At 39.4% G+C, this 12872-nt stretch overlaps 1 protein-coding gene across 1 annotated transcript in view; it reads right to left on the bottom strand.

Moving 5' to 3' along the window:
- Nucleotides 1-389: 389 nt before the first annotated feature.
- spef2 (sperm flagellar and cilia associated 2) overlaps nt 390-12872 on the bottom strand; it is a 54993-nt gene continuing 42510 nt past the window's right edge. The window contains exons 30-37 of the mRNA XM_088336260.1: nt 10941-11097; nt 10768-10862; nt 9867-10049; nt 7838-7927; nt 7590-7760; nt 6150-6353; nt 3053-3175; nt 390-524 (exon numbers count right to left, since the gene is read on the bottom strand). Coding sequence (XP_088192386.1) covers nt 462-524; nt 3053-3175; nt 6150-6353; nt 7590-7760; nt 7838-7927; nt 9867-10049; nt 10768-10862; nt 10941-11097 — 1086 coding nt within the window. The 3' untranslated portion in view covers nt 390-461. The remainder of the gene's footprint in view (nt 525-3052; nt 3176-6149; nt 6354-7589; nt 7761-7837; nt 7928-9866; nt 10050-10767; nt 10863-10940; nt 11098-12872) is intronic.

Genomic DNA, 12872 nt, shown 5'->3' with positions numbered 1-12872 from the left:
CGCTGCCCGGAGATGGCTGGGATGGGCTTTCCTCAGAAATAAACAGGACAAACTAGACGGGAACGCTACCAGACACTGGCGATCGATAACAAACAGAACAAAATTGCCTGGAACGAAACTGGAGATCAATAATAAACAGGACAAAAATAGGCGTGAACGATACCGGACATGAAACACAGGCAGGACACCGGACAGAGTCAAAACCCACGTCTTGCGGGGCAGAGGTTCCTTGATGGACTGACAAAGGGTGTGTGAGAGCACTGAGCTTAAACAGAAGGGAAACCAATCTGTCAACGAACCGCAGCTGGCACCACACGGGCGGGGCCAATTGGGCGCCCTGGCAACCATGACAGTATACATTAAACATAATTGACCTCACTAAGCAACAATTTGTACTGCTATTTATTCGCTTTTAACATACCATGTTGACAGAAAAGACAATAGAAGATTTATGAGCGACATCAATTAAGGGACTGTTGAGACTCCACTGGTGGCTGAGGGGCTTGTAGCACATTATGAATGTTCTGAAAGACAACAACAAATAATAGATTTGAGCAATCGTAATATGATATTTGAGTTAAAAACTATGCGCTATGATACAATGAAAAAAAATACATCGTAACCTTGTTAACCAAATTAGGACAAATAATTGTGTTTTCTATGTTTTAATATTGCCACGTCCTCAAAAGGAAGAATTCCTTTTAAAAAATGGGAATTATTAAAACTAGGGATTAGATAAAGTCATCAGTGCCAAAATATATATCTGTGTCAGATTTGTTTTAGTTATCAGTGCTTTCGGCAGTGGTTGATTCGGGTTTTGGCTGCTCTCAAATGGGGGTCTTACAATAAGTAGCTAGGACCTGAAAATTAAAGAAACCTTATCCATCCAATCTATCAACCACTTAACCTCACAATGGTAGCAGAAATTAATGTTATACTGTCCACAATTGCAATAATTTAATCCTGGGAAAATACTATGTAAATGGCACTTATTTTATAAAGCACTTTTCCACTTAACAAGGCCTTCAAGGGTAATTTATTTAACTATTCATGTCAGGAGCAATTCTGTGAAAGTACATTGCTCAAAGATACTTCAACATGGTCACAGTGACAGAAGCATTTTTGTCTGTCATTTATTGGAGGTAAATTGTACTGTACTAATGGTGTCAGAATCAGGTATTCACATTGATGACCAACAATTGACTCTTGGTATCGGTCTAAAAAAGCAGGTATCAAAAAAATTTATTAAAGTTTCATATGTACAACTACAAAAATCCCACCTTTCGAGCATTTGCTTATTTTCATGTGAAATAGAATGTGTTAAGACTCAATCCCATTACATCCCCTTTCATTGAAGTCTATCTCCTCCCCGTTCCACTTCTTTGGTGAGGCAGGAAACATTTATTTCACAAATGTGGACGTACTTCTTACCATGTTATCGTTGTAACTGGCTACTACAACAATGTGTTTCACTTGCAAAAGAAATGCCATCAATTTTGTACTGCGCTTTACTGTTGTGTATTCATGCTGGTCCTCCCCGCAATCACTCATGCCTCTTTTTTTCTCCTCATCTCTCAGCGCCCTCTTTAGAAATTTACGTTTTGTAACACAGCAAGACATTAACAAATAATTGGTTCATTTTGCAACTGGAAGGCAATGCTGAAGGCGCGTGACTAGGGAGAAGGTAGGGTGCTCCCAACCTGACTTTGTGAAACAGGGCTTTTTCTCTCACTCTTCCACCTCACTCTACAATGGTCGTGTAACCTTTATATCTTATACAACATTTCTCATATTCACAGGGATGTGATTTGACCAAAGTGAAATTATCTGAAAATTAGCGGGGGGGGGGGGGTGATTGCTAGCTGGGGGGGGGGGGAAACCAGGTAGGACCAGGGCAGTAAAAAGTACAATAAGTATAGGCCCTACAGTAAAGTGTTGGTGTAATGTACACATGAAAATCTATTATTGTAATTGTTAAATATTTATGGCCATTTTTATTACGTTATAATATTTTCGAAAAAAATGGGAAAACTGTCAAATAAATTTGAAAAGTTTACCACCTACCTCAAAATTCACGACTCTATCAGCAACTGGTACAGGTTGTTGGGGTGGATCACGTCTCTTTATTACCGCTTCCGATTGTGATGTCAATAAGGGATGGAGGCCGTAAAGTTTTGGAGTTTTCGTTTGGGCACCGAAACTTCCAGCGATGGAATAATTTGTCGTTCTTGACTGGAGTTCTTTCACGTGTTTTTTGCTCTTTGCGTGACTTTCAAGAGCTTTGAAACCTCTCCCACCATAGTCGATGGTATCATGACACCAAATGCAAAGTGCTTTCCCGGCACGATCGATCTTCCGAATAAAGTCATTGAACAAATTCGTCACAGTCTTCTTTCCAACATTCGTAGATAATTCCTTCTCCAACCAGTCCCATCGAAACTTGTTTTTTACAATCTTATCAATTTCTTTAGCTCGCGGAGCATCTTTGCGTTCGATCACGGACATCTTTCTTTAAACACCCGGCAAAAACGTGTGAGAAATGAACAATGGCACACTCCTATAACAAGCGCGTTTATTGGTCAACACGAGACTTCAACCAATCGCAAGTACGTTTCATTTCAGTTACGGAAACACTCAAATGGCATGCTGTCGAGACGAAATCGTTTTTTTTTACCAATTAAAACACCGGAAATTTTAAAATTTTATTTTTGGAGATAAAAAAAGCGGAATTCCGCGAATTAGCGGAAAAATCACATCCCTGTATTCATAAAACTACATAAGAATCTGTTGTTCCGCAGTCGAGAAAGACGATGGGCCAAATGTTACTATTTTCTGATTCGTGATTCTGAGATTTATCCTATGAGGTCTATACAGTATGTACGTTCGTAATTCCTCAAGGGATCGTTCCATTGCTGTAATCAAAGAAGTGGAAGAAAAATAAATAATGTACATTGGATAGGTGAAATGGTGTGTTATGGACTTGGGCCTTAACATGTTCATGAATAAAAAAATATCCCGAACAAAACAAAAAAGTAAGGGAGATTTGACTTACGACAAAGTGGTGGCTATTTGTGATCTCGATCAGGTTATTAAAGGTGGGATGCTCGGTTAGGACGGAAAAGGGAATGGCGTCTTCTGGAGTATAGCCCAGCTCTGCGAATATCTGCATCAGTTGCTGCACAGTAACACAGGTAGAAAATATTCGTTATGTTACATATTATAATGTTTTCAAAGGACACATTTTAAGCAAGTTTTAGACCACCGGTAGCCACAGCCACACACACATGGTAGTTTAGATGTCATGGGCCTTTTTTTGTTCAGCCTTCAGTTAAATACTATAAAAGTAATTTCAATAGTCCACAAAAGTGTTTCAGAACTGGATTTTGTTTTTAATGTTAGAGCAAGTTGACTTCGTTTACTTTTATGGATTAGCGCAGTTTACTCTAAAAATGGATTGGTCAAACGTATCCCAATTTGGGTGAAGAAGAGAGCAATTTACTACTTGGGTAATTTTAACCGACATCATGGGTTATTCTATATGATCACCCATTTGTTTGGCGGGTTTTGCAAAACAAAAGACATTTTAGGGGTTTGTTTTGAAATAATGAACTTGATTTTCAATAGGTATTAGTCAAAGGCTAAATGTTGCAGTTTTCTGTACAGTAGTGAAATACGGTGTAATATCTGTCTGCTAAATAGATTGACTTGCGTGCAGCATAGTTCTGAGGTCATGAGATTGAATCTTGCATTGTGGAGTTTGCACGTTCTCCTCGTGCTTGCGTGGGTTTCCTCCAAGCACTCCGGTTTCCTCTCACATTCCAAAAAGATGCATTTCAGGTGAATTGGCCGGTCCAAATTGTCCCTAGGTGTAAATGAGCGTGTGATATGTCTGTCTATGTGTGCCCTGCGACTGGCTAGCAACCGGTTCAGAGTGTCCCCTGCCCACTGCTCGAACATAGCTGGGATGGGCTCCAGCACCGCCGCAACCCTACTGAAGATAAGCGGTGCAGATAATGGATGGATGTCACTGTTTTGTGTTCTGCTAAGGAAGGAAGAATACAAACCACGGAGACTCAAAATGACTCAAATGCATCATTATACTTCATATTTATGCCCAGCATCTTTTTAGGTTTTTGAGTTCCCCGTAGCAGCAAGATAGAAGACAATTATGTCAGCTCCCTCTAGGTGAGTGTCTTGTTGTGTGAAATGAATGTCATCATCACCAACGGGATGCACCTGTGCCCGCTCCTTTGGCGTCAACTGCCTCGGACTGTGATTGTCTCCCTGTCCCTATTTAAAACCACTCCTTTCTGTCACCTGTTGTCATTTTGTCTTCGAACCTCAGTTTATACTAGGCAAGCCTTTTTTTCCAACGCTGACTCCAACCTGTTTTCTACTCCTGTCTGACTCCCGGCTTTGACCCGTTTTTGACCCTGATCACGTCTACTCTCCAGTCCTGGCTTTCGACCTTTTTTTGTCCTCGACCACGTCAACTCTCCTTCCCTGGCTTATGACTCGCTTCCGACTCCGACCATGTTTTTGATCTCCTGTCCCGGCTACTGACCCGTTTCTCCATTCCCGACACCGCCATCGCTCGCCACGGAAGATCCACTTCCGCGTCCAGAGCGAGCGACCTGCTACCCGCGTCCAGCAATCGCCGGATCGTGAGCGCAACCCTTTCTCTTCCTTCAATAAAACTTGTGAGAAACATACGCAATTGGGTCCTGTTTCCGTCCTGATCTTGACAATGAATGGTTGAGTTTTGGCCCTCTGTGCGATTAAATTTGACACCCCTGACCTACACGTATTTGAAAAAACGCAATCTTATATGATATTTAATCTATTTTTGCGCATTATTCAAATTGATATTGTTGTTTTTCTTTTTTATGAAAATACGGTTTTACCCCACAAATGAATACCCTTGTTTTGTTTGAAAAAAAGTTGGCTGGTTGCTTGAAAGATAAATCCCTAATTTTGATATATTAATTTTAGTTGTATACAGTAAGGGGAAACAGTTAAATTAAACAGTTAGGGTTGTCTTCAAAACACACAGCTGGATCAAATTAAAATTGGGTTATTTTTAACCCAACTGTTATCACTTCCTGAGGTCAATTTACATTTGTACTCAACAAGTTTTCTCCGGATCAAACTTTCTGTATTATCCTTCCAATTGCTCAAACTTAAAACTTTCCTAGAAAAAAGATATTGCTCAACAAACAGGACAAAACCTCGTCGATAAAAACATTCCTGTGTTTAGGGGTCTCAAACCTTTTTCAAGCTACTTTTTGTTACTAATTGACACAAATGGCTACCAGTTTGATATGCATTACTAAAATTAAACTTATTGTCACGTTTGCCATGGCGCCCAATTGGCCCCGTCCCTGTGGCGCCAGCTGTGGTTCGTTGACGGATTGGCTTTCCGTCTATATAATCTCAGTGCTTTCACTCTTCTTTTGTCAGTCCGTCAACGAACTTCTGCCCCGCAAGACGTGGGTTTTGACTCGGTCCTGTTTCCTGTTGGTATTTCGTGCCCGGTATGGTTCCCGTTTCTTTTGTACGGTTTCCAGTTTCGTTCCTGTCTAGTTTGTCCTGTTTTATTTTAATATCCAGTTTTGATATCAGTCCTGTCTGTCCCGTGGTTTAATATCGGTTTCCAGTTTCGTTCCCGTCTAGTTTGTCCTGTTCGTTTTCGATATCCTGTTTTAATATCAATCCTGTCTGTCCCGTCCTGTCCGGAATCGACCCCATCTGTCCGATATCTGCTCGGGCAATTGGTGTCGATCTCGTCGGCCTCTGGCTTCTTATCATTCCAAGCCAGACTGCTGCCTAATGTGCATGACTCCCCATTTCCCTTAAAATAAAAGGCTTGTGTGATCCTGATCCTGTTCCTGTTCATGACACTTATCATATTTTTACAATGTTATTGATATGTTATTATCAGGTCAATTGTTGGAGGAAAGGGTCAAACGGATTCAGTCAACCACCCAAAAAACATTTTAGTAGAAAATCACGGACTCCTCACCTGTCATTAGCAGGCACCACATTGAAGAGCCCTGCCCTTACTAATGGAGGAATAACTTTAATAATTAAAAAAAAAAACGGATAAAACCATAATCTTATAAAGCAGATTAACTTTGATCTTATCATACCACAATGTTCTCCTCTTGGATCAAGCAACCAGATGGCGGCTTGAGGCCTCTCTTCGTCTTTGCTACTTCGGGGCCCACGACAGTAAGGAGAGCCGGGATAGATACTGTCTGTAGACCAATAGTTGAAGCCTCTTCTTCTTCCAGACATTTGTCTTCAGACTCTGATAGGGTGAGAACTGAAACCTCCTGCATGCTGGTCTCAGTCTGAGTACATATTCAACAAATTGGTGTCAAGGAACCATGCAAGAAAGGGTTTCGCTGTGGTGTGGGGAATACAGTTTGCCCAAAAATGATAACCCGATTAATCGACGTTATCGACGAAAATGGAAAAGAAATAGTCGATAATTAATTCCGATTGTCGACTATTGTCACCAGACACAGTGAGGCATCCCTAAATTAATATAATTTCAGCTGAGAATCGCTGATGAGCAAACCGAGTCTCTGTCTGGAGCAGTAATGTACACATTAAGTACGTGTACTAAAACGTCTAAAGTTTGGGAGTATGTTAGCTTGAATACGGCCAAAAAAATGACTACTAGCAAATATTACAAAGCAAAGCAAAGAAAAGTCTGACTCAAGTAACATTGAAATGAAATGAAATGATCTGCATTTCTATAGCGCTTTTCAAGTCAATGACTTCCCAAAGCGCTTTACATTGTGCTTCACATTTCCCAATAGCGGCCGTGATCTGTGCAGCCATGTAAGGCGCTAACCTGCTTATTGGGGGTATTAGGGGTTCAGTGTCTTACCCAGGGACACTTCGACATGTAACATGGACAAGCCGGGATTCGAACTGGGATCCCTTAATCCTAAAACGATCGCTCTGCCTCCTGAGCTACTGCCGCCCCATTGAAGCCAACATGTTTTTTCTTGAGTGCTATGCCAGACTGTGCCTGCCAAATATACTTGAAATTAAATGCATGCGCTCTGAAGAACAAACATCAGTTGTTAAAACCGTTTGAATTCGTTACTGTTCAGAATCGTTCAGTACTTTTATTACAGACTTTGCAGTTGACCACTAAATGTACTTCACAAAATGCACATATTTGTTTTGTTTACTGTTCTACTGCTGCTAATAACCCAGTACTTTGTTTACGGGGATAAAAAAATGTTTAATTGATTTTAACTTATCAATTATAAGCCAGTCTCTAAAAAATGGACAGGGGTTTATGTATGGATTCATGTCTCTACTGACAGAGCCCAGCCCCTTTTTGGTTTTAGATTTTAATTTTCGAATCTGTAACATGATCAATAAAATATGTATTTTTCACTGTTCCCATTTTCTTGTGTTTATTATAATTGTACACATAATTAAATCAACATCATGATAAATTTAGGAAAAAAAGTATAATTAGCGGGTTGTTCGACAAATCATTTCAATAGTCGGTGACTGGTCAACTAATAAAATAGTCGGTAGTTGCAGCCCTACTCTGAGCTCACCGTTTCAAGAGAACTCGTGGTAGGGAAATGGAGATGATGTCCCGTCATGATGCTCAGTGCTTTCATAAAGCCTTGCTTTGGGTCGGGATCAGCTGCGAAGCACAGTAGCATGGTCATGTAGTCAAGCTGAGGCGGGCTTGTCGAGTGATCGGAAAACAGCTGGAAAAAGAACTGACAAGAAAGAAAATTGAAGAATGTTGAAATATCTAAGGCACTTGTTGCCTTAAGGCATTGTACCCGTGCTTTACCTTGTGCAGGTTAGCTTGACGGTTAGTCAGAGGGTCAAAGGAGTCCTCAGAGATAGATTGCTCTTTCTCACTTGGAAACCACAATTCAGTCTGGTGTTGGGAAAATAATGAGATGCGTGTGACATAATCTATCTATACAAATATATGGTAGTGTTGTAGATTGACAGTCAGAACATGCAAACATTCTTCCACTAGATATTGGGATGGTGTAATATAGTTTGTAGTTTGCAATAATCTGTGGTCTGTGCGGCCCTTTGACACTCTTTGTGATTAAGGGCTATACAAATAAACATGAGTTGACATATCATTTGTCAAACTTATTAAATAGGAGTGTAACACTCTATATCAGTGGTGTACATTTCATGGTCTGAAACCAGATTTTTTTTTTTAACTTTAATTTATCTAACTGCACCAAAATGCCACAATCAAGTAATTGTATTGTGTGTCGATACAGAAAGTATTTAGCTGCTTAGATATTGTGTCTGTGCAGCCATTTGCCAAAATCAAAACAATTTCACTTTATTTGTCATTAAGGTACACTCAGCACTCCATCTTGATAGAAAAAATGTGAAATGTAGCATTTATAAAAAAAGAATGAGTGATAATTACAATAATAAGCAGTGTTGGGACTATTAGGTTACTTTTCTCTGTAATGCGTTATAATAAAAATTTGTACCTCTACTATCATTGGTGTTTGACTGCCTTATTTCGCTACTCATTAAATGCAGATAATGTATTACAGTGTCCTCTGATTGCTATTTGCCCCTGCATTAGTCATGTTGTCACTTTACCTACCCCGTATATTTTCTCTCCAAGCAGAATTTACAACTATAAAATAAAGTACTGAAATCAGAGGCTCGGTTTATATTCCCATATTTGGTTGTGTGTCACCAGTTAGTGAATAAAAGGCTGCACCCGTGGAGGTGGGCTTGGTTAATACAGGAACAAAACTAATGGGAAATCAATGGGGCAAACTTGAGCACAGAATTCATAGTAAAAATGTGCTGAATTTTGGTCTTTTTACTGTATTTGTAAAATTATTTTTGCAATACGCCAGGCCTTCAGAAAAAAAGTCTTGGACAGTACCCACAAATGGTGCAGGAGATTGAGGTGATTGATTGGTTTGAAGCACAGAAACACAGCGGATATGGAATATCTTTGTGTGTTCAGTTGCTAGCACTGAAAATATATGAAAAGTTTACTGCTTCCACAGGTTGGTATACTCGGTTTTTTTTTCGCTTTCTTTTTTGTGGCTTTTTTTAAAAGCAGTTTTAGGGCGTCGGCTTTTACGTGAGTACAGTGGGACCTCGCTACTTCGCGGTTCGACGTTCGCGGCTTCGCAGATTTTCACTTTTTGCGTTTTTTTTCGGCGGAATGTCAGCGGACGTGGGATAAGGCGGCCGGCTGGATGGGACAAGGGGGGGGGGGGGGTCACTCCCGGGCTGCTCGACGGAGCGAGTCACACGGCGCGACGCGAGAAAAAGCGGCAGGCGTGATCGGGCTACCCTTGTAACTGGGGGGAGCCCGCTCATCCGACGACCCCAGTAGTGCAGGGTTTGCGCCATTTGTAACTAGGTAGTTACTGTCAGAGTAACGTGCTTCCTTTTGGTGTCGGTACTCTAGGGGGGTTCCTGAATTACTTTTTAATGAAGCAACTAATAACCGTAACTGATTACTGTTCTTTGGTAACACCACCAACACTTGGGATAACTGAATTACTTTTGAAATAAAGTAACGAGTAACTGTAACTCATTACATTTTTAAAACATTTCAGGAATGCGCCCAATACTAGCCTCTAACAGCACGTTTAGATCAATAGTTAGATGGCTTTTGGGTTTTTTGAGAGTTTACTGATTAGCCTGTGTTGGAGGAGATACTGTACATATTAATAACTGCAAGGAAAGTGACTTGTCGGTATTTGAAGTACTTTAGAAAAGCGAATATTTGGCAAACAACTGGAAACACCATTGAACTTGGTCCAGCCAGATGAAACTGACACAGAACGCAAACATGCTTCAATGAAACTAACCTGCATATACTGCTCTTCATTGATATACCCTGTGTCCTCTGTGTCAACTGCCTTGAAATTCTTTCGCACTTGTAGTAGTTGCGTTAAAGAAGGATACGGCCAAGGGATGGCGGCACTGAGAAGGAATCGACGCCAGTCGATCTGATTGTAATGGTCAGCGAGCAGAGAAACGATCTCGTTCAACTAGCAACAAAAAGACGAGATGAAACAAAATCAATCAAAGGAAAATCAGAGCTGACTTACCAAATACTATAAGTTGACTGGCCACAATATTGGGTAGGCTACACGATCTCAGACATGGCTTTTTCTTTGCCACTCTGCCTTGAAGGCTGGCATCTCGAAGCCACCCCTTCACTGTAAATGGTGACACTAGGGTTTTGTGTGTACTATTTTACCATGCTGCTAGTTGAAGATCTGTAAGAGATTTCTCAAACTAGAGCCTAACGTCTCCTTCTTCTGTGGTAAGAGCCTGTTTGTGCCGATCTCTGAAGGGAGTAGTACACACTGTTGTAGGAGATCTTTAGTTTCAATTTCACGCATGGAAAAGCCTTAATTTCTTAGAACAAGAATAGACTGTTGAGTGTTATATGTAAATTCTCTTTTTCTGCCCATTCTGTAAGTTTAATCATTTTTTAATCAGTTTAATGTGATGCTTCAGTTAGATGGCTTCTCTAAGCAGCTAAACTGTTTTCATTCGTGCTAATATATTTGCACAAGGTTTTTCTAATCATGCATTAGCATTTGAATGCAATTAGCAAACACAATGCGCTATTAAAACACTTTTGAATGGTGGTCTATCTCTGTATGTATCTCTGTGTGTATCTCTGTATATATGTATATAGAACGATAAAGAGGAGAAAAGGAGAAGGAGAAGGAGAAAGAGAGATTTTATCGAGCATACCTGGGTTTCGGTCATGTTTTCCCAGGGCTCGGGCAGAGTATTGAATGGAAGTATATCCCTGATTACATGGAAAAACTCAGAACTAGACATGACTCCTGAAATTTTGAGAAAAATATTCAATATTAGTCGGGTAAAACAACGGTTGCTGGACAGACACTTCAATGTTTAGGTACCTGTTGGAGCTTCATTGCAAAGACAATGGTACAGTGAGTCAAGCTGAAGGACAGTCAGCATTGAGGTGGTTGCTCTCTCTGATGCGAGTGGGCTCATTTCAGTTGGTGAACTTGCAATGACTAGGCAGTCTCCATTCAAATAAAAATCAATACTATCCTAAAAACAAGAAAAATACAATTTATTAGAAAGCTACAATTGATGACAGATGCATTTTTAATTTTGTATGGATCCAATACCAAGGTTAGAACAAATGGGAAAATACTGAAATATTCAAAATAAAATGTCATGTTTTAGTCCTAGTGAATGTCATGGACAAGTGGTTCAAGACGTTTTCATATTATTTATGAATTTTAATATTTTAAATATTTTAAGTGTGGGGTGTAAAACAGTGGGCCTGACTACCATTTATCAACCAGAGAACATTTGAGGAGAAAGCCCTCCCTAAATTATTTCACTTAAAATAGAAGTCATGGATGAATTGTTTAGGACAGGGATCACCAACCATTTTGAAGGTGAAAGCTACTCTTTTGTTACACATTAGAGTAAAGGGCTACCAGTTTGATATACATTTCTAAAATAACATATTACTATATTGTTACTGTGTTATTACCTGTGTTGGTAATAACTGTTATTTTTTTCAGTAACGGGTGATCTAACTAATTACTTTTTCCGCCGTTACAACGCAGTCATTGTTACTAACGATCGAAAGTGGTATGTTACTTTGCATGCAGAACGCCACACCTGACGCGATTTTCAGCGTTGGATTTTTCGCTCTCCTCAGAGTTCGTCAGTTCACGTCTTTTGGGATCATGTCACCATTCAAAATAGCTACTGCCAAATAGTTATAGAATACAGTATTTACAAAAAAAAAGCCAAATTGTTAAATGCGGCAAACCACTTCTGAGCCGTCTCTTGGAAGTGGGAGCCGGCTAACCGCCAATCGAGACCTGGTTACGTTAGAAATGCATTTTTTTTCCCTTGTGAATGGTCAGAATGCATTTTTTCATGGATTTTGTGCTGTTGACTTTGAATTTGTTGAGAATAAAAAGATAAAAATAATATTATATTTTATATTTTTCTTTGTAGATGTATTCATATTTTACTTTGTGTTTTCTGTGTTTTTCAGTGTTAAAGTTTAAGTGTTAATTTTGCTTTATTTTTTCCCCTTTTCAAGTCATTCATAATAATACATAATACAACAACAAAATCCACCTGAAGAGTCAATTGGGAGCCGAAAGAGCAGACTCTTTTTAGTGAGCAAAGCCAAAAAATCTGGTTCTCTAATAACAGTCGGAATTCCCATCCCTTCAACAGACCATTCGGGTATGATTTATTAAACTCACTTTATATTGTTTACTGCGGTTGCTGGTGAGGTGCAATAAATATAACAATGTTCTTTAACATAACTACCAGTCTGTTCTCTATCCAACTGACTCGAATACCACTCCAAAATGTCAAGTTCTTTGATAGACAACTTCTTTTTAAAGTAACGGAAATAGTTACTTTAAACTAGTAACTAGTTACTTTTACTATAGAGTAACTCAATTACTTTTTGGAAGAAGTAGTGGGAAACCATAACTAATTACTTTTTTTAGAGTAACTTGCCCAACACTGGTTATAACTATGTTATTAACATGATTTATTTATTAGACTTTGAAATAGTCAACCACTAAAAAAAACATGCTAGTTAGAAATCAAATTTCTTAGATAATCACAACGAACCATGATATAGTTTCAAAAACAGTCCATGTGGTCCGTGGATGTGTCTCTTGTCCACAACATTTGCCACAAAAATACGCTTTTCATACCCATTAATTGGAAATGATCGGTTAGGACCTGGATTAAAAATTCCAAATTAAAAAAATCGCTTCAGCTTCTTTTCATTAATTAATGTTTGTGTGCTATTTTTGTCACTTTCCAGTTTGCATGAG

Source organism: Urocampus carinirostris, chromosome 5 (assembly GCF_059441175.1).
Source record: "Urocampus carinirostris isolate Australia breed hairy pipefish chromosome 5, RoL_Ucar_1.0, whole genome shotgun sequence".
NCBI classification, from domain to species: Eukaryota; Metazoa; Chordata; class Actinopteri; order Syngnathiformes; family Syngnathidae; genus Urocampus; species Urocampus carinirostris.
Note: the sequence above shows the minus strand (reverse complement) of the source record. Positions and strands in the feature narration are given on the sequence as shown.